At 41.7% G+C, this 26,269-nt stretch overlaps 1 protein-coding gene across 3 annotated transcripts in view; it reads right to left on the reverse strand.

Moving 5' to 3' along the window:
- The window catches only part of KIF14 (kinesin family member 14), a 76,818-nt gene extending 73,980 nt beyond the window's left edge, over positions 1–2,838 (reverse strand). For 2 of the 3 annotated variants that reach the window (XM_078356425.1, XM_035280736.3), the window contains exons 1-2: positions 2,493–2,813; positions 44–1,273 (exon numbers count right to left, since the gene is read on the reverse strand). In XM_078356425.1, the coding sequence (XP_078212551.1) occupies positions 44–1,158 (1,115 nt within the window). In that variant the 5' untranslated portion in view covers positions 1,159–1,273; positions 2,493–2,813. Of the gene's footprint in view, positions 1–43; positions 1,274–2,492 lie in introns of all 3 variants that reach the window. The other variant, XM_017966582.4, reaches the window with a different exon arrangement.
- Between the last annotated feature and the right edge of the window lie 23,431 nt (positions 2,839–26,269).

Raw genomic sequence — 26,269 nt, forward strand, 5'->3', positions numbered from 1 at the left:
CATGTCACTGCTTGGCTTTAGATTTTTAAAAGGTGTCACCTACCTGTTGGTGAAAGGCCTTACACGTACTGCCACTGTCACTTGACTATTCTCTACTTTTAAGGGGTCTTTGTCTGCAGAGGTGTTCTGATCTGCAGTTTCTTCTTCAGGAAGGACTGTATTTTCTGCTGACCTTTCCTGTTTATTTGCAAGAAGAGAACTTTTTGGTCTCTGGTTAACTTGAAGGTTAGATATTCTATTCTTCAGCATTGATGGAGCTGGGCTCTTAAGCTGAGGTGTGTTGCACTTTGGTGTCAATTTGTGTTCTGTTATACATTTGGTAGGTGTTCTCTTTTCTAAGCTCCCAAATTTATTTGAAGTTTTTGCAATTTCCTTCCCAATACTTCTCTGATACAAGTTTCCTGTTCCTTTGATATCCAACTTGCTCTGAGTAGGTTTCGTTGCCAAGTGTCCTGATCTAACAACTTCAGTCTGGCTCAAGGAAGCAATGGGTGCTCTATTACTCGAATACTTAAGCGCAACATTTTCTTTTGCCCTACTGGGGGCAGAAAATGTTTCTTTGTATTTCTTATTAGCCATTATTTCAATGACTTTTGAGTCTTCATCTAAAGGTACAGAAGAAGCCACAAAAACGTTTTTAGCATTATTTACAATCTTTACATTTGTTCTACTTTCCTTAGAAACACAATTATTTTCTGCTTTGCCTCCCACATTCGGTGTCATTTGCCACTTATTGACAGAATCTGTTTCAGCTGTTTTCCACTTTTCTGCAGAATCTGTTTTAGCACGACGTTGTAATGTAAGACATGTTTCTGCTGTTTTTTCAGTTGTGTCTTCCAACTCACTAGCAAGCAAAGATGATTCTTTGTTCCTTGTAGTTCTTCTCCGAAGTGACAATCTGCCTACAGGGTTAGGGGTAAGGGGCATGTCTCCTGTTTTTTTACTGGCAGAAATAACATAAGTGCTATTTATGTCTCTGACTCTACCTGCAGATCTCAATAATGGATCATCATTTTCACATTCTGACATATCCGACTTCAAATGCAGCTTAAGTCGGCTATTGTGGGTGAGGGTATTCAGTGACGAACTATTTTGGGAAGAAGGAATATCAAGAATATCGCCGCTGTTATTTCTATTATAAGTAGTGTGTAACGACATTTTGGCAGATAGTTATTTTTAAAAAGAATGTTACTAAGACCCTAAGCTCTTCTTTGGACATTAATTTGGTTTCCAGCCATTTCTTAAGTAGTCATTTCTGAAAATATCTGCTAAACTGAAAAAAGAAAAGATTTGGATTACATGGACTACAAACAAGCTTTAAAAGTACAGAGAGAATATTCCATTGTGTAAGCAAATTCCCAGAGGCATACATTACAAAAGATCACAATCTGCAGCTCAGAAACTGCTTCCAACCAACTTCAGACAAGTCTCACAAAGAATTTATGATCATTATTCAACCAATATTGACAAAGTTTCCATTATGTGCCAGGCCCGCTGATAGATACTGTAGACTTCAAAGACAAGAATACAATTCTCATTTCCTTAGTCTAGAAGAAATATACAGATAAGCCATTTATCAGGCCAAATGTGTCAAATGACTTAGGAGATGTAAAAAGTACATGTCAGCATAGATTTTCAAGTACTCCCAGCTTGGGGAGTGGGAATAAGGACTAAAGGAAACCCTAGCACCTAAATCAGAGTGTGAAGCAAAATGTTTTCACAAATACCTGCTACATGGGTGTCGAATACAGGAATGCCTACAGAGAAAATTAAATTGATTGGTGTCACGAGGCAGATTATTCCCAAATATTACAGGCAGTAAGTACAATAAGTACTGTAAGTTGAGTCATCGTGTTGAGAAAAAAACATGCAAGATTAGATAAATAGAAAACCTGCCCTTTAGCAATAAGACAACAAATTAGACAGGGGTGTATGTAAATATACATGGACAGTATCTATCAGGCATTAACGTTTTAAAGGGAACAGCAGTGACAGCTAAGACACCTGGTTTCTAGTCAACTTTGCATCCAACTCCTTACAAGGATGTAAACAAGACTTTAAATTTGCACGCAGGGTTCTAACCTGTAAAATGACACTGGTTCAAACTATTGCAGAGATTATTGCTATCGAGGAACAAATTAATGGAAGGTAGTTTTTAAGTGAGTCTTTTAAATTTTTACGTAAATAACAGTCATCATTACAAAAAAAAAAAAAAAACAAACTTAGGTTATAAACATCTCCCATCAACGTTTCAACTCAAAATATAGAATCTTCCTGTTAGGAAATGAATTTAAAGGCAAAAAGATTCTGAAAATTCTCTTGCAACTAAAAACGATTTGCACAAATCAATACGCTTTCTGTTTGAGGAGTTTCCTCATCATATTTTCAAAAGGACTGGAAGGAATACAACGAAAATAACACAATCCAAACCAAAACATCCGGTGATTCTGTTGTTTCTCTGCTAGTCATCACCAGGGGCTAGGACTAATTACCTCTTAATGTTGACCGATTCGGGGATACTCGGGGTGAAGCCAGCGGGCCGAAACCGGGCTTCCGGGTCCCAGCAGAGACGCTGCCCTGCGCCCTTCCTTCTGGGAGCCCCTCGCCACAGACCTGGAATTCTGAGGACTCGAATGGGGGACCGGAGCTAAGAGCACCCGCCCGCACCGCAGCGGTCGCCTATAGGAAAAGCGTCCGCACGCCCCCTCAGTGCCGATAATTTGCCCCTCCGCAGGGTCCGGCAACTTGGGGACCCCCTCGAGACAGTCCCCACACCACTCACCCCCTCCAGCGCTGGCTCTCAGGAAGGCCGCAATTTGAATGGGCGCCCTGCCTTCTGATTGGCTGCTGGGCGTCGCGTCGGGCGCCGCGCCTTCGCTTCCTCCCGTCCCCCGGAAGCGCTCGTGGTTGGGCTCTGGTAGCCGACTCCGAAAGCTGCACTCTCCCCACCTTCATCTCCTAGGCGACGCTCCCGCCCCTCCTCGGGTCCGCTCAAGCGTAGAGCTTGGGTCGCTTTAAATCCGAGCGGAGGAAGGAGCGACGGTCGCGGGTCCAGCGGGCACCTCGTTGAAGTGGGTGTTAAGCGAGACGCGTGACAGTGACACTCTTGTCGATCTTTAATCTGAAAGAAGCCATTGCATCGAAGACTTCACATTGTAAATAGACATTTGCCCCCAAGTTAATCATAATAATTGACTTTTCTAGTGTTTCCTACGCAAGGCGTTCAAGTAGGGGATAGGCTAAATGTCTTACATGCATTTTAAACGCTCAGTCCTGAAAATCTTTTGAGATAGGTATTTTTTTTTTAAGTGAAGGATCGAGAATTTCTTTGTTTTTGTTTTTGTTTTTAAGAAAGAAAGAGAAAAGGGGGAGAGCGAACAGGAGTCTTGCTCTTACCCAGGCTGAAATGCAATCTAGAAATAGGTATTAAATTTTTTGCTGATAATTGTGCTTAACAGCGGAGACAGGAAGGAATAAGGAAAGAAAATAACAAACAGCCAACCAATATTTCGTTTAAATCTGTGAAATGCTGTGCAGGGGCTGAAGAGTGATTTGCTTCCATTTATGTGGTCACTTTCAAAATAGGTGTAATGTGATACTAAAAAAAAAATGTATATTCTGTGGACCTGGGGTGAAGAATTCTATAAATATTCTGAGTTTACTTGTTCCGGGTCTGAGTTCAAATCATAAATGTCCCTGTTAATTTTGTATCTCGTTGATCCGTCGAATATTAACAATGTGGTGTCAAAGTCTCCCGCTATTATTGTGCGGGAGTCCAAGTCTCTTTATAAGTCATTGAAAACTTGTCTTGTGTATCTGGATGCTCCTGTACTGAGTGCATATGTATTTATGATTATTGACTCCTATTGTTGCATTGATCCTTTTATCATTATGAAATGTCCTTCTTTGTTTCTTTTAGTCTTTGTTACTATTGTAGTCTATTTTGTCAGAGACAAAACTTACAACTCCTGTTTTTTTGTTTGTTTGTTTGTTTTGTTTTGTTTTCTCTCCATTTGATTGGTGAGTCTTCCTCCAACCTTTTGTTTTGAGTCTTTGTGTGTCCTAGCTTATGAGATGGATCTGGATACAGAGTGTTTTGACTTTTTATTCAATTTGCGTGTCTGTGTCTTTGATTGGGGCGTTTAATCCATTTAAATTCAGGATTGATATTGATATTTGTGAGTTTAATATTGTCATTTAATGCTAGCTGGCTATTTTGCCCATTAGTTGATATAGATTCTTCATTATGGAGATATGCTTTATCTTTTGGTAAGTTTTTGGGGTGACTGATACTGGTTGTTCCTTTCTGTGTGTAGTGCTTCTTTCAGAAGCTCTTGTAAAGCAGGCCTGGTGGTGAAATCTCTGAGTGCTTGCTTGTTCGTGAAAAAATTTATTTTTCCTTCATTTATAAAGCTTAGTTTGGCTGGATATATAAGATTCTGGGTTGAAAATTCTTTTCTTTGAGGATATTGAATATTGGCCCCCACTCTTTTCCAGTTTGTAGGGTTTCTGCTGAGAGATCTGGTGTAAGTCTGATAGGCTTCCCTTTATGGGTAACGTGACCTTTCTCTCTAGCTGCCCTTAGAATTTTCTCCTTTATTTCAACGCTGGTGAATCTAACAATTATGTGTCTTGGGGTTGCTCTACTTGAGGAATATCTTTGTGGTGTTCTCTGTATTACCTGGAGTTGAGTATTGTCCCACCTTACTAGGTTAGGAAAGTTTTCCTGAATAATATCCTGAGGAATATTTTCCAGCTTGGATTCATTCTCTTCATGACATTCAGGTACACCTATCAAACGTAAATTAGGTCTTTTCACATAGTCCCATATTTCTTGGAGACTTTGCTCATTCCTTTTTACTTTTTCTTCTCTAATCTTGTCTTCTCATTTCATTTCATTAAGTTGGTCTTCGACCTCTGATATCCTTTCTTCTGCTTGATCAATTCGAGTGTTAAAGCCTGTGCATACTTCTCGGAGTTCCTGTATTGTATTCTTCAGTTCCATTAATTCACTTATATTCCTCTCTAAATTGTCTATTCTCGTTAGGATTTCGTCAAACCTTTTTTCAAAGTTCTTAGTTTCTTTACATTGGGCTAGAATGTGTTCTTTTAACTCACAGAAGTTTCTTATTATCCACTTTCTGAAGCCTGATTCTGTTAATGGAATGCACTCATTCTCCATCAAGCCTTGTTTCCTTGTTGATGAGGAACTGTGATCCTCTGTAGAGGGAGAGGCATTCTGATTTTGAGTATTCTCAGCCTTTTTACGCTGGTTTCTTCCCGTCGTAAATTTATCCACCTGTCGCCTTTGTAATTACCAACTTTCAAATTGGGTCTCTGAGTGGACGTCCAACTTGCTAACTCCCAGCGGCAAAATCTGAGTAACCCACTGCGCTGTCTAAAACAGCGGCATCAAGATTCTTGGTGCTTTTCTGTCCGGAAGTCTCCGGTCTGGCTTCCCTCCTGAATCTCTTCTTCAATCAGCTCCAAACATCGGCCAAAAGGGGAACCAGTCCCGCTTACTCTGCACCAAGAACCGCCTCGCCAGGGCACTGGCAAAACCGCCAGGCCGGCTGCAAGAGTCACGCTGGCGACCTGTGGGGCTCCTCCGCTGGGAATCTCCTGGTCCTTGAGCAACAAAAATTCGTCTGAAAGTATGGCATCCTCTCGTTCTCTGCGCTTTCACTGGGAGCTACAAGCCTGAGCTGCTAGTGATTGGCCATCTTGGATCTCTCTCCAAGATAGGTATTAATGTTATCCCTAGTTTACAGATGAGGAACTGAGGTTTAAACATGTGAAAGATCAGACAACTAGCAGTGGCATAACGAGGACTTCAAAGTTATTGCCGTACAATTTTATTCTGTTTCAGTAAAAGTTCCCCAAAGTTTTTGTTGTTGTTTTGTTTTTTTTTGAGACACAGCGTCACTCTGTTACCCAGGCTGGAGTGCAATGGCGTGATCTAGGCTCACTGCAACCTCTGCCTCTCCTGTTTCACCCGATTCTCCTGCCTTACCCTCCTGAGTAGCTGGGATTACACACGTGTGCCACCATGCCCGGCTAATTTTTGTATTTTTAGTAGAGACGGGGTTTCACCTGTTGATCAGGCTGGTCTCGAACTCTTGACCTCAGGTGATCCCCCCGCCCCCCCATGCCTTGGTGTTCCAAAGTGTTGGGATTACAGGCACGCGCCACTAAACCCAGCTAATCGTTGTATTTTTAGTAGAGACAGGATTTCACCATGTTGACCAGGATGGTCTCAATCTCTTGACCTGGAGATTTGCCCGCTTCGACCTCCCAAAGTGCTGGGATTGCAGGCGTGAGCCACCATGCCTCTGGGCCCCCATAAGATTTTGAAATCTGAAACACAATTACAAAATACATTCTGAAAAATAACCAGATAAATGAGAAAGACTAGAAAAATAGATATTGTAAAGCAATAATGTTTTTTAAACAGGAAAAAACTACAGAGACATTGGAGAAGTATTCCTTGAGATAGAGACCATAAGTAGCACCGATTATATAGACAAATAATAAAGTAGTCATTCTGAAACTTACTCTAAAAATCATTCTAAAATTCAATTAAAATTAAGGTATAGGGAAACTATCAGAAAATGTAATATAATATTTATCAGGGCCAGGTGCGGTGGCTCACGCCTGTAGTCTTATCACTTTGGGAGGCCATGGCAGATGGATCACTTGCAGTCAGGATTTTGAAACTAGCCTGGCCAACCCGGAGAAAGCCTGTCTCTACTAAAAATACAAAAATTAGCTGGGTGTGGTGGCGCGCCCCTGTAATCCCAGCTACTTGCGAGGCTAAAACAGGAGACTCGCCTGAATCTGGGAGGCAGAGGTTGCAGTGAGCCGAGATTGCACCATTGCACTCCAGCCTGGGGGACAAGAGCGAAACTCTGTCTCAAATAAATAAATAAATAACAGATCTATGGGAAAATGATAATTCATTTAGAAACAAAGCAAGATATATCAAAGAAAAGACAGACAAACTCAAATACATAAAAATTGTAAACATATGTATAATTCAAAATAATAAAAATAAAATGTAAGGTAACTTGAAATATACATTAAACGTTACAGAAAATATAAAAACCTTTTTCCATTTTAAAAGGAAAATAGGCTCATAAGTAGAACCAAAAAAAAAAAATGGACTATAAAAATTGGCAAAGGTATTTCACACAAAAAAGAATTCATGGCTGTATGCGGTGGCTCACGCCTGTAATCCCAGCACTTTGGGAGGCCAAGGCGGGTGAATCACCTGAGGTCAGGAGTTGGAGGCCAGCCTGGCCAACCTGGCGAAACCCCGTCTCTACTAAAAATATAAAATTTAGCCCAGCATGGTGGCGCAGGCCTGTAATCCCAGCTACTGAGGAAACTGAGGCAGGAGAATCACTTGAACCCAGGAGGCGGAGCTTGCAGTGAGCCAAGCTTGTATGTCACTGCACTCCAACCTGGGCAACAGAGGGAGATTCCATCTCAAAAAAAAAAAGAAGTCACATACCTACAAAAATAATTTATATAAAAATAGAATGCAAACACCTAACCAGTAAGTACAACTTAAAAAAAAAATAGGTACAAGTTTTTAAAAATTGTAATTTTGGTGCTGGTGATTTGCACCAATATTTAAAAGTATACATTTCTTTTCTTTTTTCTTTTTTTTTTCTTTTTGAGATAGAATCTCACTCTGTCACTCAGACTGGAGTGCAGTGTTTGATCTCAGGCCACTGCAGCCTCAACAGCCTGGCCTCAAGCAGTCTTTCCACCTCAGCCTCCCAAGTAGCTGGGATTATAGGCACACACCACCACCCCCGGCTAATTTTTTAAAATTATTTTTTGTAGAGACAGGGTTTTTGCCATATTGCTCAGCCTGGTCTAGAACTCCTGGGCTCAGAGGATCTACCTGCTTTGGCATTCCAAAGTGCTGAGATTACAGGCATAAGCCACGGAACCCAGCCTAAAGTATACATTTCTAGTGACATAAATTGGTATGCTTCTTTGAGGACAGGGACCATGTCTATTTACAATGCATCCCTAGTGCTTAGTATAAGTCCTGATATATAGTAGATGCTGGATAAATACTTGCTGAGTGAATAACAACCCCTTTGTCTCAAAAAAAGAAGGAAAGAAAATTCATATCTTTTGACCTAGTAAATGTACTACAGAAATTTATTCTTTTTTTAATTTTCTTTGAGACAGGGTGTCACTCCGTTGCCCAGGCTGGAGTGCAGGGGCATGATCTCAGCTCACTGCAAGCTGCACCTCCCAGGTTCACCTGATTCTCCTGCCTCAGCCTCCTGAATAGCTGGGATTACAGGCAAGTGCCACCATGCCCAGCTAATTTTTGTATTTTTAGTAGAGACAGAGTTTCACCATGTTGGTCAGGCTGGTCTCGAACTCCTGACCTTGTGATCTGCCCAACTGGGCCTCCCAAATTCTGGGATTACAGGTGTGAGCCACCGCACCCGGCCAGAAATTTATTCTAAGAAAATACTTTAATAGAAACCAAAAAGTAGGTAGGAATATTGTCTATCCATATTGGTCCCAAACTGGCAATAAAAATTGAACTATACAACCACGAGAGAATGCTTTCAATGCATAAAAATGAGGAAAACCTAATAAATTGTTACAACTATGAAATGTCCATTAAAGTTAGAATTATGAATTAAATATAAATAGGCATAACCATAAAAATTACGAATTAAATATAAATAGGCATAAACCATAAAAATTATGGTCTAGTCTATAGAGCATCATTGTCTGGTGGTCTATAGACTAAACCATAATATGCCCTACCCAGGATGAAGCAGGACCTTGTTTATTTCACCCTTGCCTTCCAGTGCCTGACATGTAGCCTTCCTAGGACCGTCAGGACCATCATCTAACACTAAACACATTTCCCTCTTCTGTTTTTTGGTTTTTTTTTTGGAGATGGAGTCTTGCTCTGTTACCCAGGCTGGAGTGTAGTGGTGTAATCTTGGCTCACAGCAACTTTGTCTCCTGGGTTCAAGCAATTCTCCTGCCTCAGCCTCCTTTATAGCTGGGATTACAGGCAGCCGCCACCACACCTGGCTTAATTTTGTATTTTTAGTAGAGACAGTGTTTTGCCATGTTGGCCATGCTGGTCTCAAACTCCTGACCTCAGGTAATCTGCCCGCCTTGGCCTCCCAAAGAACTAGAATTATAGGTGTGAGCCACCAAGCCCAGCCACTTCCCTCCTCTTATTCTTTTTCTCTTAGATGATTCCAATTTAATTCTAATCACAGGATTAATACTCCATAGAATCAAGGGTTACCTGTGAGCCACCTCCAGGTTACACAAGAGAGATTTTGATCTGTTATTTATTACACGGAGATGAACCTTCTCTCTGCAAATCCTGTTGGCAGCTGACAGCAGAGCAAGTCACTTAACCTCTGGGTGACTCAAATTCCTCATCTGGAAATTGCGGATGATAATACTACCTACCCTGAAGAGCTGTAATGAAGATTAAATTAGATAATGTATGCAAAGTGCTTACCATGGAATCCAGCACAGGATTAATGCTCAATAAATGTTAGCTACCAAGTTTTGTATCCTAATGTAACTCTCCAAGGCACTGGAAAGCCCTATTCAAGCTGGTGCTGAGGAACTGGGATTGTGCATTGTATAGGCTCCCCGTTATAATGATAATGACATATTTTATTTTATGAAAGATGAGGATTATGATTTAATCCCTAGAAATAACCAACAAGATGAAATAGTCCTTTCTTAATGGTCTCCCTGTACTCTATTAAAAACCGGGAGAGAACAATGAAACATTGTCTCTAAGAGGGAGCAGTCCTTATCTCAATTTTGCTCCAATTTAATTAAATTTTTTAGAAATTCAGAACTTTGTGCTCTTTGATGGAAGACAAGAAAAAGGAATGTGCAAAATGAATCTGGCCAGCATGAGGTTCCTAGGGCAGGCAATAGAAGAGGGAAGTGTGTTTAGCTTCTCAATTCATTTCAAGGCTTAGTTCTTCAGTTCCTTAGCTCATTTCAAGCCTTACTTCCTCTGAGTCAGTGGCTAGCATCCCAGCTATACAGTAGTGATTGCTAGAAAAATAAAATTTCATAATATATGTGGCATACTTTTTAAAGTGACATATGGGGCTAGGCACGGTGGTTTATGCCTCTAATCCCAGCACTTTGGGAGGCCAAAGCAGGAGGATCGATTGAGCCCAGGAGTTCAAGACCAGCCTGGGCAACATAGTGAGAACCTGTCTCTACAAAAAACTCAAAGAATTAGCCAGGCATGGTGGTGCACGCCTATAGTCCCAGCTAACTGGAATGCTGAAGTAAAAGGATCACTTGAGCTAGGGAGGTTGAGGCTACAGTAAGCCTAGTTGCACCCCTCCCCTCCAGCCTTGGTGACAGAGCAAGACTCTGTCTCAAAATATAAAAGCAAATAAAATGAGACATATTACTGTATATAAATCTAAGTTGATATACTTTGACTATATACAGTTATATATATTTATGATAGTTAAAATAGAAAATGTATATGAAAATAGATAACGTGTATGATAATCTCCTTATGTTCCATCCAAGCATATTGCATGAAACATAAAGACTACATAAGTGTGAATTAATCAGGACCAATTGAATCTTCAGTCACCTAAGATAACTCCATCTCTATCTTGCTTCATGTTCAGGTTCCCCTTAGAGAGGGTATACCAGGTCAAGATGGGATGTGACACCCTTTGGATTCATGTCAGAGCTGTCAGTCTGGGAAAGTTGGACATGGTAGAAGCCAGAAGGAAACGTAATGTGTCCTAAGGAAAGTACTGAAAAGTAAAAACTGTCATGAAATCAAGGGGAAAGTAGAGCCACTAAGGCCCCAAATATTCCTGTAACCATGGGAATACAGCTGAAGCAGAAGAACCAAGTTACTGGCAGGTGTTGTGGCCCACACCTGTAATTCCAGCACTTTGGGAGGCCAAGGTGGGTGGATCACTTGAGGTCAGGAGTTCAAGACCAGCTTGGGCAACATGACAAAACCCCATCTCTATTAAAAATATAAAAATTAGCCAGAAATGGTGGTGCATTTTTTTCTGGGGAAAAAAAAAATGAATTTCACCTCATCCCAGCTACCCAGGAGGCTGAGACAGCAGAATCGCTTGAGCCCAGGAGACGGAGGTTGCAGTGAGTCAAGATTGTGCCACCGCACTCCAGCCTGGGTGACAGAGGGAGATTCTGCCTTGAAAAAAAAAGCAGGAGAAAGGAAAGGAAAGAAAGGGAAGGGAAGGGAAGAGGAGGGGAAGGGGGAGGAGGGGGGGGAAGAGAGGGGAGGGGGAGGGGAGGGACCAAGGTATGAACCAGTAAAAGAGTTTGCAGCTTTTTCCATGAACACAACTGAGGTGTCCACAGCTCTTTCATATTGGATGCTAATCCCAAGAAATATTGTTCGTTCCAGTAGGGATGAGGACAGGCCACTGCCTCTTCATTTGGGTTTCTTGAAGGCTGACTCTTACTTCCTCTGCCCGCTTTTTTTCTTTCCCTTCACTCCTCAGTTCACTGGCAGCTAACTTCTTCCCCAGCAATTCCAACATTATCGTCATAGTGAGAGGCAAGAAAGGTGTGATTCTAGTCAGTGAGCTTCATTAAACAGGGCTCTGCTCTATGAAAAAGGGCAGGCACACCCTCTCCAAGGTCACCAGTAACCTCACGGGTAGTGCTAATAAAAACTGAGCTTCAGACTTCATGTGACTTCTCCACATCGTTTCCTATTGATTCCTGAGATACTCACTCTCCTAAGCTCCAGTCTCCCTCACTTCCTTGTCACTCTCATTTCATTGTTCTTTCTTCCAGTAAAACAAGGAGCCAGAGAACAAAGGGGCAGAACTGGCTTGGGGATAGAAATGAATTAGTTTATTTTCTGGAAAAAAAAAATGAATTTCACCTGCCAGTGTAGATGTCCAGCTGGATAAATACATATGATGACAAAGGCCACACCCTAGGACGGGAGGAACTGGAAGGAGCCTGGATCCCTGATGACAGGGAGCTTGCTTTAAAACCCTGGACTTTCTACTTCCTGACTTCTTTTCATAAGACAGAAGTAAACATCTGTGGTTTTTAAAATTTTATTATTTATTTTTTGAGACAGGGTCTTACTGTGTTTCCCAGACTGGAGTGCAGTGGCATGATCTCGGCTCACTGCAGCCTCTACCCCCAGGTTCAAACAGTTCTCCTGCCTCAGCCTTCTAAGTAGCTGGGATTACAGGCATGTGCCACCACAGCTGGCTAGTTTTTGTGTTTTCAGTAGAGAAAGGGGTTTCACCATGGCCAGAATGGTCTCGAGCTCCTGGCCTCAAGTGATCTGCCTGCCTTGGCCTCCTAAAGTGTTGGGATTACAGTGTTTGGCCAACATCTGTTTTTTTTTGTTGTTGTTGTTTTTCAACCATTCATCTGAGTTTTCCCTTTTTGCAGCCTAATTCTAACTAATACAACCTTCATTACCTGTCTACAAAATGAAATTCAAATATCTCTGGAAAGGCCCCATGATCTGGCCCCTGCTTCCCTTTCTGTTTGGTCTCCTGCCCTAGCCTTTCCCTCCTAATCTCTTGTACTTTCTTCTCAGTCACTTCAAGCTACTGTAGCTCTCTGAATATACCATATGCTTCCTGGTGCTCATGTGGGTATTAGGGAACAGGTGTCCTAGGCCTGTTTCTACCCTCTCTGAATTGGAGCCTCTGCAAAGACTCCCATTAAAACAAGCCAGTCCTCTAGAGGTTCTGCATGTGAACCAGGACACAACAGATAAACTCTTAAAGAGCAAAACCTATCCCAAATAATCCATGCAGTACTTCTGAAAATATTAGGTTCATGCAAAGGTAATTGAAGTTTTGCCATTAATGGCATTTTTGCCATTCTATATCCACATAAATTAGTTACATCCACAAAAATTCAGTCTTTTTTATAATCATTTTTTAGTATGTTCACATAAATCAATTTTCTTTATGTATATATATATATATATATATATATATTTTTTTTTTTTTTTTGTAGAGACTGGGTGTAGGGTCCAGCCCTACAGGGTCCTGTGAGCCCCTCTCTGCGGGTGTGGAGACAAGAAACTGTAGAAATAAAAGACACAAGACACAGTGAAGAGAGTGTGGGCCCAGGGGTCCACTGCTACCCAAAGCGCGGAGTCAAGCAGTGGCCCCGAGGGTCCAAACACTCTGACTTTTACTGAGTACAAAGCTGGGGGCAGGGTAGGTAGGGCGTGGCATTGGTGGTCAGTGATAGGGTCAAGTACATCACGTGTCATACAGGTAGGGGCCCACAACTTTTTAGTAGCCAAGATGAGGTAAGGAGCCTAATGTGTCAGCGCTTTTCCATACTCATCAAGAAAGAACAAAGACATTAAGATTTATATTACTTTTACTGATTATCTCTTCTAAGAAAAAAAGAACGAGGTGCAAAAGTGGAACATGAGAGTGGACATGGAACGTGACCACTGAAGCACAGCATCACATAGACAATCAAGCCCCCTGGATGTCTGTGGCCATCCCTGACAGCCTCAGGCCCTACCACAAGAGCTTGGAGGAGCGAGTTTTCTCCTAACTCCCCTGAGGAAGGAGACATCTCGGCCATCTTGGGCGTCTCCTTCCCTAGCTGGCTAAACAGGGGGTGCTTTCCCAGTGCTGGCGCTGCTGCACAGCTGAGGTGCCCTCCAGCAGCCCTTACACTGGCGTGACAGAGGGCTTAGAGCATCTTGTGTTAGGGTCATTCCTTTCAAAGTGTCACCCCAGGTTCACACTTCACAACCTGAAAGGCATTAATAAAAGAACTATAATCACATATGAATAACTAAGATCACATATAAATAACTACTATGGTTATATCTCTAATTATTTTCTTCCTCATTATTATATGGAAATAGGCTAGGTCTTCTGACTCCTGCCTCAGCACTTATGGGGTCTCCCCCCAACAACGGGGTTTCTCCATGTTGATCAGGCTGGTCTCGAACTCCAGACTTCATGTTATCCCCCTGCCTTAGCCTCCTAAAGTGCTGGGATTACAGGCATGAGCCACCAGGCCTGGCCATCAATTTTCTCATTTAAAAAGTAGCATAAAAAAGATTATGTCGGCCAAGTGCAGTGGCTCACACCTGTAATCCCAGCACTTTTGGAGGCCAAGGCAGATGGATCATGAGGTCAAGACATTGAAACTATCCTGGCTAACATGGCGAAACCCCGTCTCTACTAAATACAAAAATTAGCTGGGCGTGGTGGCGTGTGCCTGTAGTCTCAGTACTCAGGAGACTAAGGCAGGAGAATGGCTTGAACCTGAGAGGCAAAGATTGCAGAAAGCAGAGATGGTGCCACTGTACTCCAGCCTGGCAACAGAGCTAGACTCGGTCTCAAAAAAAAAAAGATTATATCAAATATGTCAAGTAATTGCTTCTCATATTTGTGGATATAAAAGGGCCACTGTCAAAACAAAACAAAAACAAAAAAAAGAAAAATAATAAAATAAAAATTAAAAAGGGCCACTGTCAAGGACATTTTTGCCATTAATGGCAAAACCAGCATTTACTTTTGCACCATGCTAATAAAAGCAAGTTTTTTTTAATCCACCAGGGGGAGACAAACGGAAAGAAAACGTGGAAAGAGTGGAAGTAAAACTGGCACATTTGAAGATTTCCGGATTATGTAAGATTTAGAGACAGATGATTAACTCATGCTAATTAATGGTCTCTTAAAATGAAATCTATTACAACTTAGCCAATTTCACAATTTTTAAATTATTAAAATATGGGATGTATTTTCCTGGTGTTTGTATCTAGTTGTAGGTGTTCGTATCTAGTTGCATTTGGGGTCTATAACGAAAAGGAGCGATAGGAAATTAATAATTTTAAAATGCAACGGACAAAGCAAAAGTTGTGAAAAAGTGATAAAAGCACCACTTTGGATTCTAGCTGAGGATCTGTCACAACCTAACGGTGGGACCAGAGGTAAGTCTCCTTACTGCAGATACCTCTGGTATTTTCTTCTTCGTTGTTATATGGAAATAGGCTAACAAAAGTACCAGGTTAAATCATCATACCAGCAAGGACTGAGTCCTTTCTTTGTGCCAGAGAAATAACCTCATTTAACTCCGTAACCTTATAAGGTATTATTTTACCTTATGAGGGAAACTGGGTTTCCAGGGAGTTAAGTAACTTACCTGACATTATACACCTATCAGGTCGAGAAGTTAGGTTCAGAACTCAGGAAACTGAGCACCATTGCCTGTGCTCTGTACAACTACCCTGTATAACTGTTTTTACAAAGATTCTTTCTGGATCTCAAATTTCTGTGGCTTTATAATAAGGACAAGAGTTAAACAAACTGCATGAACCTAACAGTATTTTTAAATCTGTCATATTTTGTATTTTCCTTCTAATTTTTTTTTTTTTTTTTTTGAGACAGAGTCTCATTCTGTTGTCCAGGCTGGAGTGGTGTCATGACCATGCCTCACTGCAGCCTCAACCTCCCTGGGCTCAGGCGATCCTCCCACCTCAGCCTCCCGAGTAGCTGGGACGACAAGCACATGCCACCACACCCAGTTAATTTTTGCATTTTTTTGTCGTGACAGGGTTTCGCCATGTTGCCCAGGGTGGTCTCCTGGGCTCAAGCGATCTGCCCACCTTGGCCTCCCAAAGGGTTGGGATTACCGGTGGGAGCCCCTGTGCCTGGCTTCCTTCTGATTTCTAATACATGTTAGACCAAGAGTCTTGGAATTATCTGCTATAATATACTTACACTTTTTAAAATCAGGTCTGGTTAATGAATCTAAGTACATTTAGCAATACTGCCAGTAATTTTAAAAGAACAATTATGTTAGGGTAGTAATCTTTTTTTTTTTTTGAGATGGAGTCTCGCTCTTGTTTGCCCAGGCTGGAGTGCAATGGTGCAATCTCAGCTCACCGCAACCTCCACCTCCTAGGTTCAAGCGATTCTCCTGCCTCAGCCTCCCAAGTACCTGGGATTACAGGCATGTGCTACCACACCCAGCTAATTTTGTATTTTCAGTAAAATGGGGTTTCTCCATGTTAATGGAGCTGGTCTTGAACTCCTGACCTCAGATGATCCGCTCGCCTCAGCCTCCCATTGCTGGGATTACAGGTATGAGCCACCGCACCCGGCCTAGTAATCCTTTTTAATATATAAAGAAAAGAACTCAGGGATTAGAAAATATTATAGACTTTTTCTCTTTGAGTCATGCTGGTTTCATTCCAGGAAAGATTAGCAAGATTTAAAAACCATTGTCAGCCCCAGAGCCTAGTGGGTATCCTATTTTTACATAGAGAACTCTGAGTCTTACATAAAGATTTGCTTAGGAAGAAGTTTTTTTAAGGCCTAGTTTGACCTTCAGTCAGTTGTCTTTTTCCCATTGTGCCTTGCCAACATAGCCCAAGGTCATTCTGACATCCTGTTGAAAATGTTGCTGATTCCTCCAAGTAGAATTATAGGTGTTTTCCTAAATTGGAGAATGAAAAGCTTCAAGTCATTTACCTTTCAACAAATTTACAAAGAGGTATTAGATGATCTCAGTAAGAATGTTGAGTGTGTACAAATCACTCAGCTGTCTGTACTAACCCCAAAATAGTTCATAATCTCATTTCTTTTCAGTGGTACATGTCAATACTAGCAGTGTCTAGGCTGCCTAGAATTGCCTAGAATGACACATGTTTAGTTGTTTCTAGAATCACTTTTTAGTTTGTGTATTCACATAAAACAATTTTCTAATTTAAAAACAGCATAAAAAAGATTGTGTCAAGTAGTTGCTTCTCATGTTCATGGATATAAAAGGGCAACTGTCAAGTAAGAAGCCACCTGGATCTCAAGAATTATACATCATGTCAGTCTTCCTAGAGGGGAGAAAGGGGAGTTTTTCTTCAGTCTTGTAGCTTCATGAATAATTCCACACCCATCCACACATCTTTACCCGTTTACATAAGCCTTTTCTTTTCTTTTCTTTTTTTTTTTTTTTTTTTTTTTGTTTTAGACCACAGGCTGTTCTCTGATTCACTCAGGGGTGAAAAATCCTCCATCAGAAAGAGTTCTGCTATTTTTTTTTTTTCAGATATAACAGTCTAGGGTACAACAGAGAGTTGAGTGTTCTATTTGGACTAACATTTTCTGTTTCCTCTAGCATACAAAGTTCAATAAATGATGGCATTTTTCTGTCTTCTGTGATAAACAGTGTTTTTGCAAGCCATGGTGTAGGTTTATGTGGACTTGATGGGTTTCACTTAATTCACATGAAATTATGCTAAAGAATGAGCCCATTCTCTGTGTCCTGTATTTCTCCCAGCTGTATTTTTAAAAATATTATTAATAAGTTTCTGTACTACAAGCATTCATTAAACCCAAACATCCATTTCAACTGACAACAATTGGGCCTGAGCAATTTGAGATTATATTCCTGAGAAAAGAAAATGAAAACAAACCCATTTTATCAGTTTACTCCCTTACCCCAGAAATTTACAAGGGTAATGTAAACTGCTATCTTGGAATTTATTCCACTGTTTGAATGCCTATAATCCCAGCACTTTGGGAGGCTGAGGCAGGTGGATCATGAGGTCAGGAGTTCGAGACCAGCTTGAACATGATAAAACCCTGTCTCTACTAAAAATACAAAAATTAGCTGGGCGTGGTGGCACATGCCTGTAATCCCAGCTACTCAGGAGACTGAGGCAGGAGAGTTGCTGGAACCCGGGAAGCAGAGGTTGTGGTGAGCCAAGATCAGCACCTGCACTCCAGCCTGGGCAACAGAGTCAGATTCCATCTCAAAAAAAAAAAAAGTCTAAAGCAGGACTGTCCAAGATAGTGTGAGCTACATATGAATTTTAAACCTTTCAGTATCCACTTAAAGTAAAAAGAAAAGGGACAATTTATTTCATTTAATTAATCAATCAATTTATTTTTTGTAGAGATGTAGATCTCCCTATGTTGCTTAGACTGGTTTCAAACTCTTGGGCTTAAACAATCCTCCTGACTTGGCCTCCTAAAGTGCTACAATTACAGGAGTGTGACACTGTGCCTGGCTGACTTTAATACCACACTTTATTTAACTCAAACATCAGAAATATTATCATTTCAATACATAATCAAAAAAAATTTTCATGGCTGGGCACGGTGGCTTATGCCTCTAATCCCAGCACTTTGGGAGGCTCAGGTGGGCGGATAATGAGTTCAGGACCAGCCTGGTCAACATGGCAAAACCCCATCTTTACTAAAAATACAAAAATTAGCTGGGCATGGTGGTGCACACCTGTAATCCCAGCTACTCAGGAGGCTGAGGCACGAGAATTGCTTGAACCCAGGAGGTGGAGGTTACAGTGAGCTGAGATGGCGCACTGTACTCCAGCCTGGGCGACAGAGCAAGACCCTGTCTTGAAGAAAAAAAAAATCAAATCAGATATTTTACATGCTTTCAGGTATTCAGTTATATTTTTACACTTAACAGCATTTCCAAGACAAGCCACATTTTAAGTGTCTAACAGCCACAATATTGGATAGCACAGGTCTAAGGAGTCTCTCTCTTTCTCTCATTGCATACAGGAAAGAGATAGCAGGGTCTTAGGGTGTGGATTCAAAATGTATTAAATATCATAAGAGAATTGCACTCTAACTGGATGAAAGGGAAGGAATTCCCACATCTCCTGATGTCTCTCTGGCCACAGACTCCGTGGCCTTCACGTTCATCTATCTGGTCTTTCATTGGTCTTCGCTGGCAAAGGACTGTGGTTTAAGTTGCTTCTGATTTCATGAAGTTGGGGCTTACCCTGAACTAATGGTTCTACAATAACCTGGTTTTATATGTACCTGACTGTGCTGAAATTAATTCTAACTTCAAAATTATTCCGTTTCCTTTTTTCAGCTTAAACCCCCAACTCTCTATAATTAGTTTAGAAGCCTTATCTCAAAAATAGATGCCAGTGAAAAGCACCAAGTCAGCCAAAGGGTGAGGACAAAGGATAAAAAGAATAAAAAGAGGTGTGTGGGCCGGGCACAGTAGCTCAAGCCTGTAATCCCAAGACTTAGGGAGGCTGAGCAGAAGGATTGCTTGGGGCCAGGAGCTGGAAGCTGGAGTGACATATGATCACACCACTGCATTCTAGCCTGGGCAACAGAGCCATGATCCCATCTGTTAATAAATCAATCAACAGATAGATAAGTAGATAAATAAAATAATTGCAGGGACCCCTATTCCATCCTCATGACCCCTGAGCCACAGTTCAAAGAATGATTTTTTTGTATTCAGCTCGGGAAGAGGTTAAAAAAATGCCTTTAAAAATATTATAACAAAAAAAAAATATATATATAATAGCATGTTCCTAAGTCTCAGACCAACCTTTTATTTTTTCTCTTTTGTTGTCTTTTTAACACAATTCTCAGTTTCTGGGTAGCTACAAACCCGGGATTACACTCAGGATTCGAAATGAGATATGAGACCATTTGCAGAGAGGAACTATTACTTTGCTCTACAAGGAAATCCCCTGTTTGCAACCAGACTCTTGATGATATTATTATGTGGCCCTCGGGCTCTTTCCTCATTATTTTCTGCAATCCTACCTATTAGGGCTCCATTTAAATGTATCATGGATGCTACTTTGATGCATGCCTTTCCAGCTTTGTGAGACTGAATTTCATTAGCCTCGTTTCTGCCCATTTCCCTAAACTCTTTAAATCTTTGCAATCTGGTCCATTCCTAGAATGTAGCAACTGATATTTCTTCATCACAGATCCATCTGCAAACCTAGCTTCCTACCTCAGTACACAGTAGACTCCATTGTCCCTTCCTTTTAAAGGTACGTAGCGTGGAATAATTAGAATGGCACACTGAGGACAGAGGTCCTGCTTTTCTGGGATGGTGGGGTGCACCTGAATGCAGGCTGCCGGGTCCTGGCTCCTCTGAGCTGAGCTCCCTCACTGTGTCTACTCAATGCCTTGGAGTTGTAAAGAGGGGAGGCTGGTTTTCATATTCATAGACAGAGTTTTCTCCTAATTCTGGGCTTCCTGCCCTGCTATAACCCTTGGCTCTGGCTAAAGTTTCATGCTGCTTCTACTTCTAGGGAGGGGAGAAGTTAACATTGAGAAGTGCAATAGGCAGTGGATGTGGGGATTCCCTTTCTCCCCACCGTCCCCACACCCCTTCCATGTGGCCCTCTTTTTCCCCACCCTCAACTATGCTCAGAACAAAGATAAGACTGCTGGGTTTCATAACTCATATGTCTCTCCATACTGATTTTGATTTATTGAGGTTGCTAGTTTGGCCCACTGCTAGTTTGGTCTTCTGTCCCATTTAGTGAATCAAGCTGAGCTTTTAAACCTCTCACACCTCTCCTGTTTTTGTGTTTAACAGCAATGGCTGAGTCTGTTCAGTGACAGAATGGTAAACGAGAATTTGAATCCAGGCTTTCGTATCCCAGGTTTGCACTCAAGGTAAAAGCTGGGCTTCGAGAAAGATCAGCAGACAGTTGTGCATGATTAAGAGAAATAGAGAGGGGTGGGAAAAGAAACACAGGCAGAGAGATGGGAGAAGGTACTGGGACAGGTGTGAAGTAATGAGCAGCCTGACTGGCATTAGGTGCAGAAACGAGGCAATTGCTGTGACTGGCATTTTGAGGTTGAGGATCAATGTAATTTGGCAAACTGATATTATGGTGGGGTTGGGGAAGAGGGAGGTGACTGATTGGCACTTTCAGATCACAGAACAAGTGTCAGGAGGCCCAGGCAAATCAGTTAAACCTCTTTGATTCTGTTTCCTCATGTGGAACTGATGGGGTTGAACAAAATAATGTCAGTTACATTCTAGAGCCAGGGCTCCTTGGCTTTCATAATTGTCTGTACTCATTCTTATCAAGTAGACAGTGTTAGGCAATGTTCATCACTTAAGATTTGATCTCAGGACTTTGGTCAGGCTTTGGATGGCATAACTTCACTCAAGAGATATAGTCTGTGGGATGCCATGGAGCACACCAGAAATATCTCTCACCTCTTTCACAGTAGATGTTAAGGGTGAGGCTCCAGGTCACATTGCCTGGGCTTGAATTCCAGCTCCACTGCTTATTAGCTGCAAGGCTTTGGGCAACTTAATTAACCTCCCTGTGCCTCAGTTTCCTCATCTGTAAATTGACATAATAATAGTGCCTATCTCACTGGGTTATGAGGATTCAGTGAGATAGTACAATTGCTTGCCACATAGCATTATACATTTAGCTATTATCATTTCATATTTCTTGGTTCCTGGTATCCCACCCACTTACAACTTATCCAAATAGGACATTTAATTGTTCCTTCCAGAAAAAAAAACAGAAACAGGCAAAAAATAAAGGAAGCCATTTTTCCAAAGTTGTAGTGTGAATGAACTCATCAGAGAGATTCTGATGGGAGTGAGAGCAAACTTTAGTCATGAGGAATCGGGGGACATGGTGTGGGGCACTGGTGCTGAAGAGGAAAGCAGGCCTGGAGGAGGGGCTTGGGTTTGGGCAGTCAAGCCACAGCAGGGAGTGCCAGCCTCCAGGGGATGGAGAGGATGGCATTGCACGAAGGGAGATAGGCACAGAACAAGGAGGGGAGGTTACTTTGGCTCTCCATCCACTGCCAAGGTGTGAGGAGTGATAGGAGAAATGGTCACAGTCCTTGGGAAGTCAGGGTCCCTGCTGCCCATCTTTCTCACTCTCTCTCTCTCTTTTTTTATTGTACTCTAGGTTCTGGGGTACATGTGCAGATCATGCAGGATTGTTGCATAGGTACACACATGGCAATGTGGTTTGCTGCCTCCATCACCCTGTCACCTACATCTGGCATTTTTCCACATGTTAACCCTCCCCAACTTCCCCACCCCTCCCTTTGCCCCCCCAACAGACCCTAGTGTGTGATGCTCCCCTCCCTGTGTCCATGTGTTCTCATTGTTCAACACCCACCTATGAGTGAGAACATTCAGTGTTTGATTTTCTGTTCTTGTGTCAGTTTGCTTAGAATGATGATTTCCAGATTCATCCATGTCCTTACAAAGGACACGAACTGATGGTTTTTTATGGCTGTATAGTATTCCATGGTGTATATGTGCCACATTTTCCTTGTCCAGTCTATTGTCAGTGAGCATTTGGTTTGGTTCCAGGTCTTTGCTATGGTAAACAGTGCTGCTATGAACATATGTGTGCATGTGTCTTTATAATAGAAGGATTTATAATCCTTTGGGTATATGCCCAGTAATGGGTTTGCTGGGTCAAATGGCATTTCTCTTTCTAGGTCCTTGAGGAATCAGCACACTGTCTTCCACAATGGTTGAACTAATTTACACTCCCACCAACAGCGTAAAAGTGTTCCTATTTCTCCACATCCTCTCCAGCATCTGTTATCTCCAGACTTTTTAATGATTGCCATTCTAACTGGTGTGAGGTGGTATCTCAATGTGGCTTTGATTTGCATTTCTCTAATAATCAGTGATCATGAGCATTTTTTCATATGTTTGTTGGCCTCATATATGTCTTCTTTTGAAAAGTGTTTGTTCATATCCTTCTCCCACTTTTGGATAGGTTTGTTTGTTTTTTTTTCTTGTAGATCTGTTTTAGTTCTTAGTATATTCTGGATATTAGCCCTTTGTCAGATGGGTAGATGGCAAAAATTTATTCCCATTCTGTTGGTTGCCAGTTCACTCTAATGATTGTTTCTTTTGCTGTGCAGAAGCTGTGGAGTTTAGGTAGGTCCCATTTGTCTATTTTGGCTTTTGTTGCCAATGCTTTTGGTGTTTTAGTCATGAAGTCCTTGCCTATGCCTATGTCCTGAATGCTTTTGCCTAGGTTTTCTTCTAGGGTTTTTATGGTGTTAGGTCTTATGTTTAAGTCTTTAATCCATCTGGAGCTAATTTTAATGTAAGGTGTCAGGGAGGGATCCAGTTTCAGCTTTCTGTACATGGCTAGCCAGTTTTCCCAACACCATTTATGAAACAGGGAATCCTTTTCCCATTGCTTGTTTTGGTCAGGTTTGTCAAAGATCAGATGGTTGTAGATGTGTGGCATTGCCTCCGAGGCCTCTGTTCTGTTCCATTGGTCTGTATCTCTATTTTGGTACTGGTACCATCCTGTTTTGATTACTTAGCTTTGTAGTATAGTTTGAAATCAGGTAGCGTGATGACTCTGGCTTTGTTCTTTTTGCTTAGGATTGTCTTCGCTATGCAGGCTCTCATTTGGTTCTTTTTTTTTTTTTTCTTTTGAGAAGGAGTTTTGCTCTTGTTGCCCAGGCTGGAGTGCAATGACACAATCTCAGCTCACTGCAACCTCCACCTCCCGGGTTCAAGCGATTCTCCTGCTGCAGATCGTTCAAGCTATCCGCAGCCTCCCAAGTAGCTGAGATTACAGGCATGTGCCACCACGCCTAGCTAATTCATCTTTCTCTTTCTTTTACCCTCCCTGTAAGACTGGACACCAGGGAATGCAAACAGACCTGTTCTCTCACTGTCTATGAAAAGAGTGAAAAAGATCTGCAGTGGCAGCTGAGGGGAAACTGAATAAAGGGCCCCTTGTGGTCAGCATCTCCCATAGCTCCTCTATCACCCTCCCAACAAAAATAAATGGGGGCAGATTGAACAGCAACCCAATATGGTTCAACCCACTTCTGGGCTTCCCAATGGAACTTTAAGTCTTTTGAGCGCAGAAACCATATGTCACAGACTTTGTCTACCACAGCATCTGGGTCATCTGCTGAGCAGATTCTCACCCACGGCCTGTCTGGATGAATAAAAGTGTAAATAACTCCCAAGACAAGTAGGTACAGTTTGCTACAAGAATTACAGAATAGAATAAACCCTTTGTTTCTTGTTCCTAGAAACTTGAAAACAGCCCTTCCAAGTTTATTTGGTTTCTAATAATGCCCATGAAGAAACATTTTAACTCCTCGGAGACAGCTACAGGTGTCTGAATTCCAATAGCTTATTCCAATTGCCACGAGTCTCTATTCTTATAGTTAATGTTTAACATTGAACATGTAGAATCAAATGTTTGATCTTCTCTTTGGTGTTGCGGGAAGTAGAAAAGTTCCTTTTTAAAGTTTCCTTTCTTGTTAAAAATAAATCATAACTGTGCCAATAACTTTGTTAAGCCCTATTCTATGTAGCTGTTAGACGTGCCATGCTTACAGGCATGTAGTACATTCTATGTCCTTGTACTATAACCAAGATATCTGTGCTGGACATGCTCACAGGCGTGTCCCAGCTCTCCATTGCTTTTACCTGTTTAGAAAACTTTTAAGTTGTTAGCCAATCAGGTTTTATTTTAGATTGTGAGGTCTGGCTCCAGCCAACAGAGATCAGACACAGCAATAAGAATGACCCCAAATGCGTAAGGGATAAATTTGTGTGTTTTCCTTTGTTCATTGTACTCTCATGGCACGATGGCTAGTGAGGGTACCCTAACTGCAGTCCAGGAAGGAAAAATTGCTTTCTGAAAGATGCTTTGTCTCAGTGCTAATTTTTCTTTGTGGCACCAGCATCTATTTCCAACAGTGTTATTTTCCTTTTAAAATATTGTATTATTGTTGGAATAATAATACTGATTTGTGTATTATTTTAAATAATTTTTATTTTTAAAAATTCTCATTTTATACATGGAATTCAAAGAATCACATAGGGCTAGGTGTGGTGGCTCACACCTGTAATCCCAGCATTAAGGCTAAGAGGGGAGAATTGCTTGAGGCCAGGAGTTTGAGACCAGCCTGGGCAACACAGTAAGACCCTGTTTTAAAAAAAAAATTAAAAACTTAGCCAGTGGCAAGTACTAGAGCCACCACCACAAAGAAAAAAAAAAAAACTTAACCAGCTGTGGTGGTATGCCCCTGTGGTTCAAGCTACTCGGGTGGCTGAGGTGAAAGGATCGTTTGAGCCTGGGAGGTCAAGGCTGCAGTGAGCCATGATCACACTACTGCACTCCAGCCTGGGCAACAGAGTGAAACTCTGTCTCAAAAAAATAATAATAATATATAAAATAAAGAATCATGCAAACTTATAAGAGGAAACAGTGGGGGAAAAGGCACAAGTTTTATAATTATATAGACCTGGATTTGAACCCATGTTCTACTATATCAGCAATGCAATCTTGGGGAAGTTACTTAACCCCTCTGTGCCTCAGTCTTCTCATCTGTAAAATGGGATAGTAATATATTCTACCACATGGGGTTGTTGTAAGGATTATATGGGTTAATGAATAGAAACCAGTTGGCACATGTAAGTTGTTAGTAAACATGACTTCCTTTTTTTCTACCACATGGCAGTCAGGTTTCTGCTTCAATAATGCTGCATAACAAACATCTCCAAAATTTCAATGGTTTCCAATAAGCATTCACTTCCTTGGTCATAGGTCTGAGAGTTGGCTGGGGTGGCTCTATTTCAGGCCGCTGGTGAGGTTCAGGTCGACTTCATGTGTCTCTCTTTCTGGGATCAGGTTGAAGGGGCACTGGCTAAGTGGAGCAAGCTCATTTAAAACCTCTGCTCTTGGCCGGGCACGGTGGCTCATGCCTGTAATCCCAGAACTTTGGGAGGCCGAGGCAGGTGGATCACAAGGTCAAGAGATCGAGACCATCCTGGTGAAACCCCGTCTCTACTTAAAATACAAAATATTAGCTGGGCATGGTGGCGCATGCCTGTAATCCCAGCTACTCAGGAGGCTGAGGCAGGAGAATTGCCTGAACCCAGGAGGCGGAGGTTGCAGAGAGCCGAGATCGCGCCATTGCACTCCAGCCTGGGTAACAAGAGTGAAACTCCATCTCAAAAAAAAAAAAAACACTCTGCTCTTATCATGTTTGCTTTCATTCCATTGTCCAAGCCCAAAGTCAGTGGAGCAAAAAGGTCCAGGGAAAAGGAAATGGCTATTTGCTAAATAGTAAACTAATTTATCACAACTGAGAATTTAATGTTTATAAATTTCTGAATTATATATCAACAAAGAGAATGAGAAAACCTAAATCAAGTGTCCATAACTATTCTCTTCCTAATATTTTAGGGGAAAAAATCAATCTAGAATTCAATTTTAGGCTGGGCATAGTGGCTCATGCCTATAATCTCAGGACTTTAGGAAGCCGAGGCGGGTGGATCACTTGAGGTGAGGAGTTAGAGACCAGCCTGGCCAATGTGGTGAAATCCCATCTCTACTAAAAACACAAATTAGCTGGGCGTGGTGGCATGTGCCTATAATCCCAGCTACTTGGGAGACTGAGGCAGGAGAATCGCTTGAACCTGGGTCAAGAGGTTG

The sequence above is a fragment of the Callithrix jacchus genome, chromosome 19, assembly GCF_049354715.1.
Source record: "Callithrix jacchus isolate 240 chromosome 19, calJac240_pri, whole genome shotgun sequence".
In the NCBI taxonomy this organism is placed as follows: domain Eukaryota; kingdom Metazoa; phylum Chordata; class Mammalia; order Primates; family Cebidae; genus Callithrix; species Callithrix jacchus.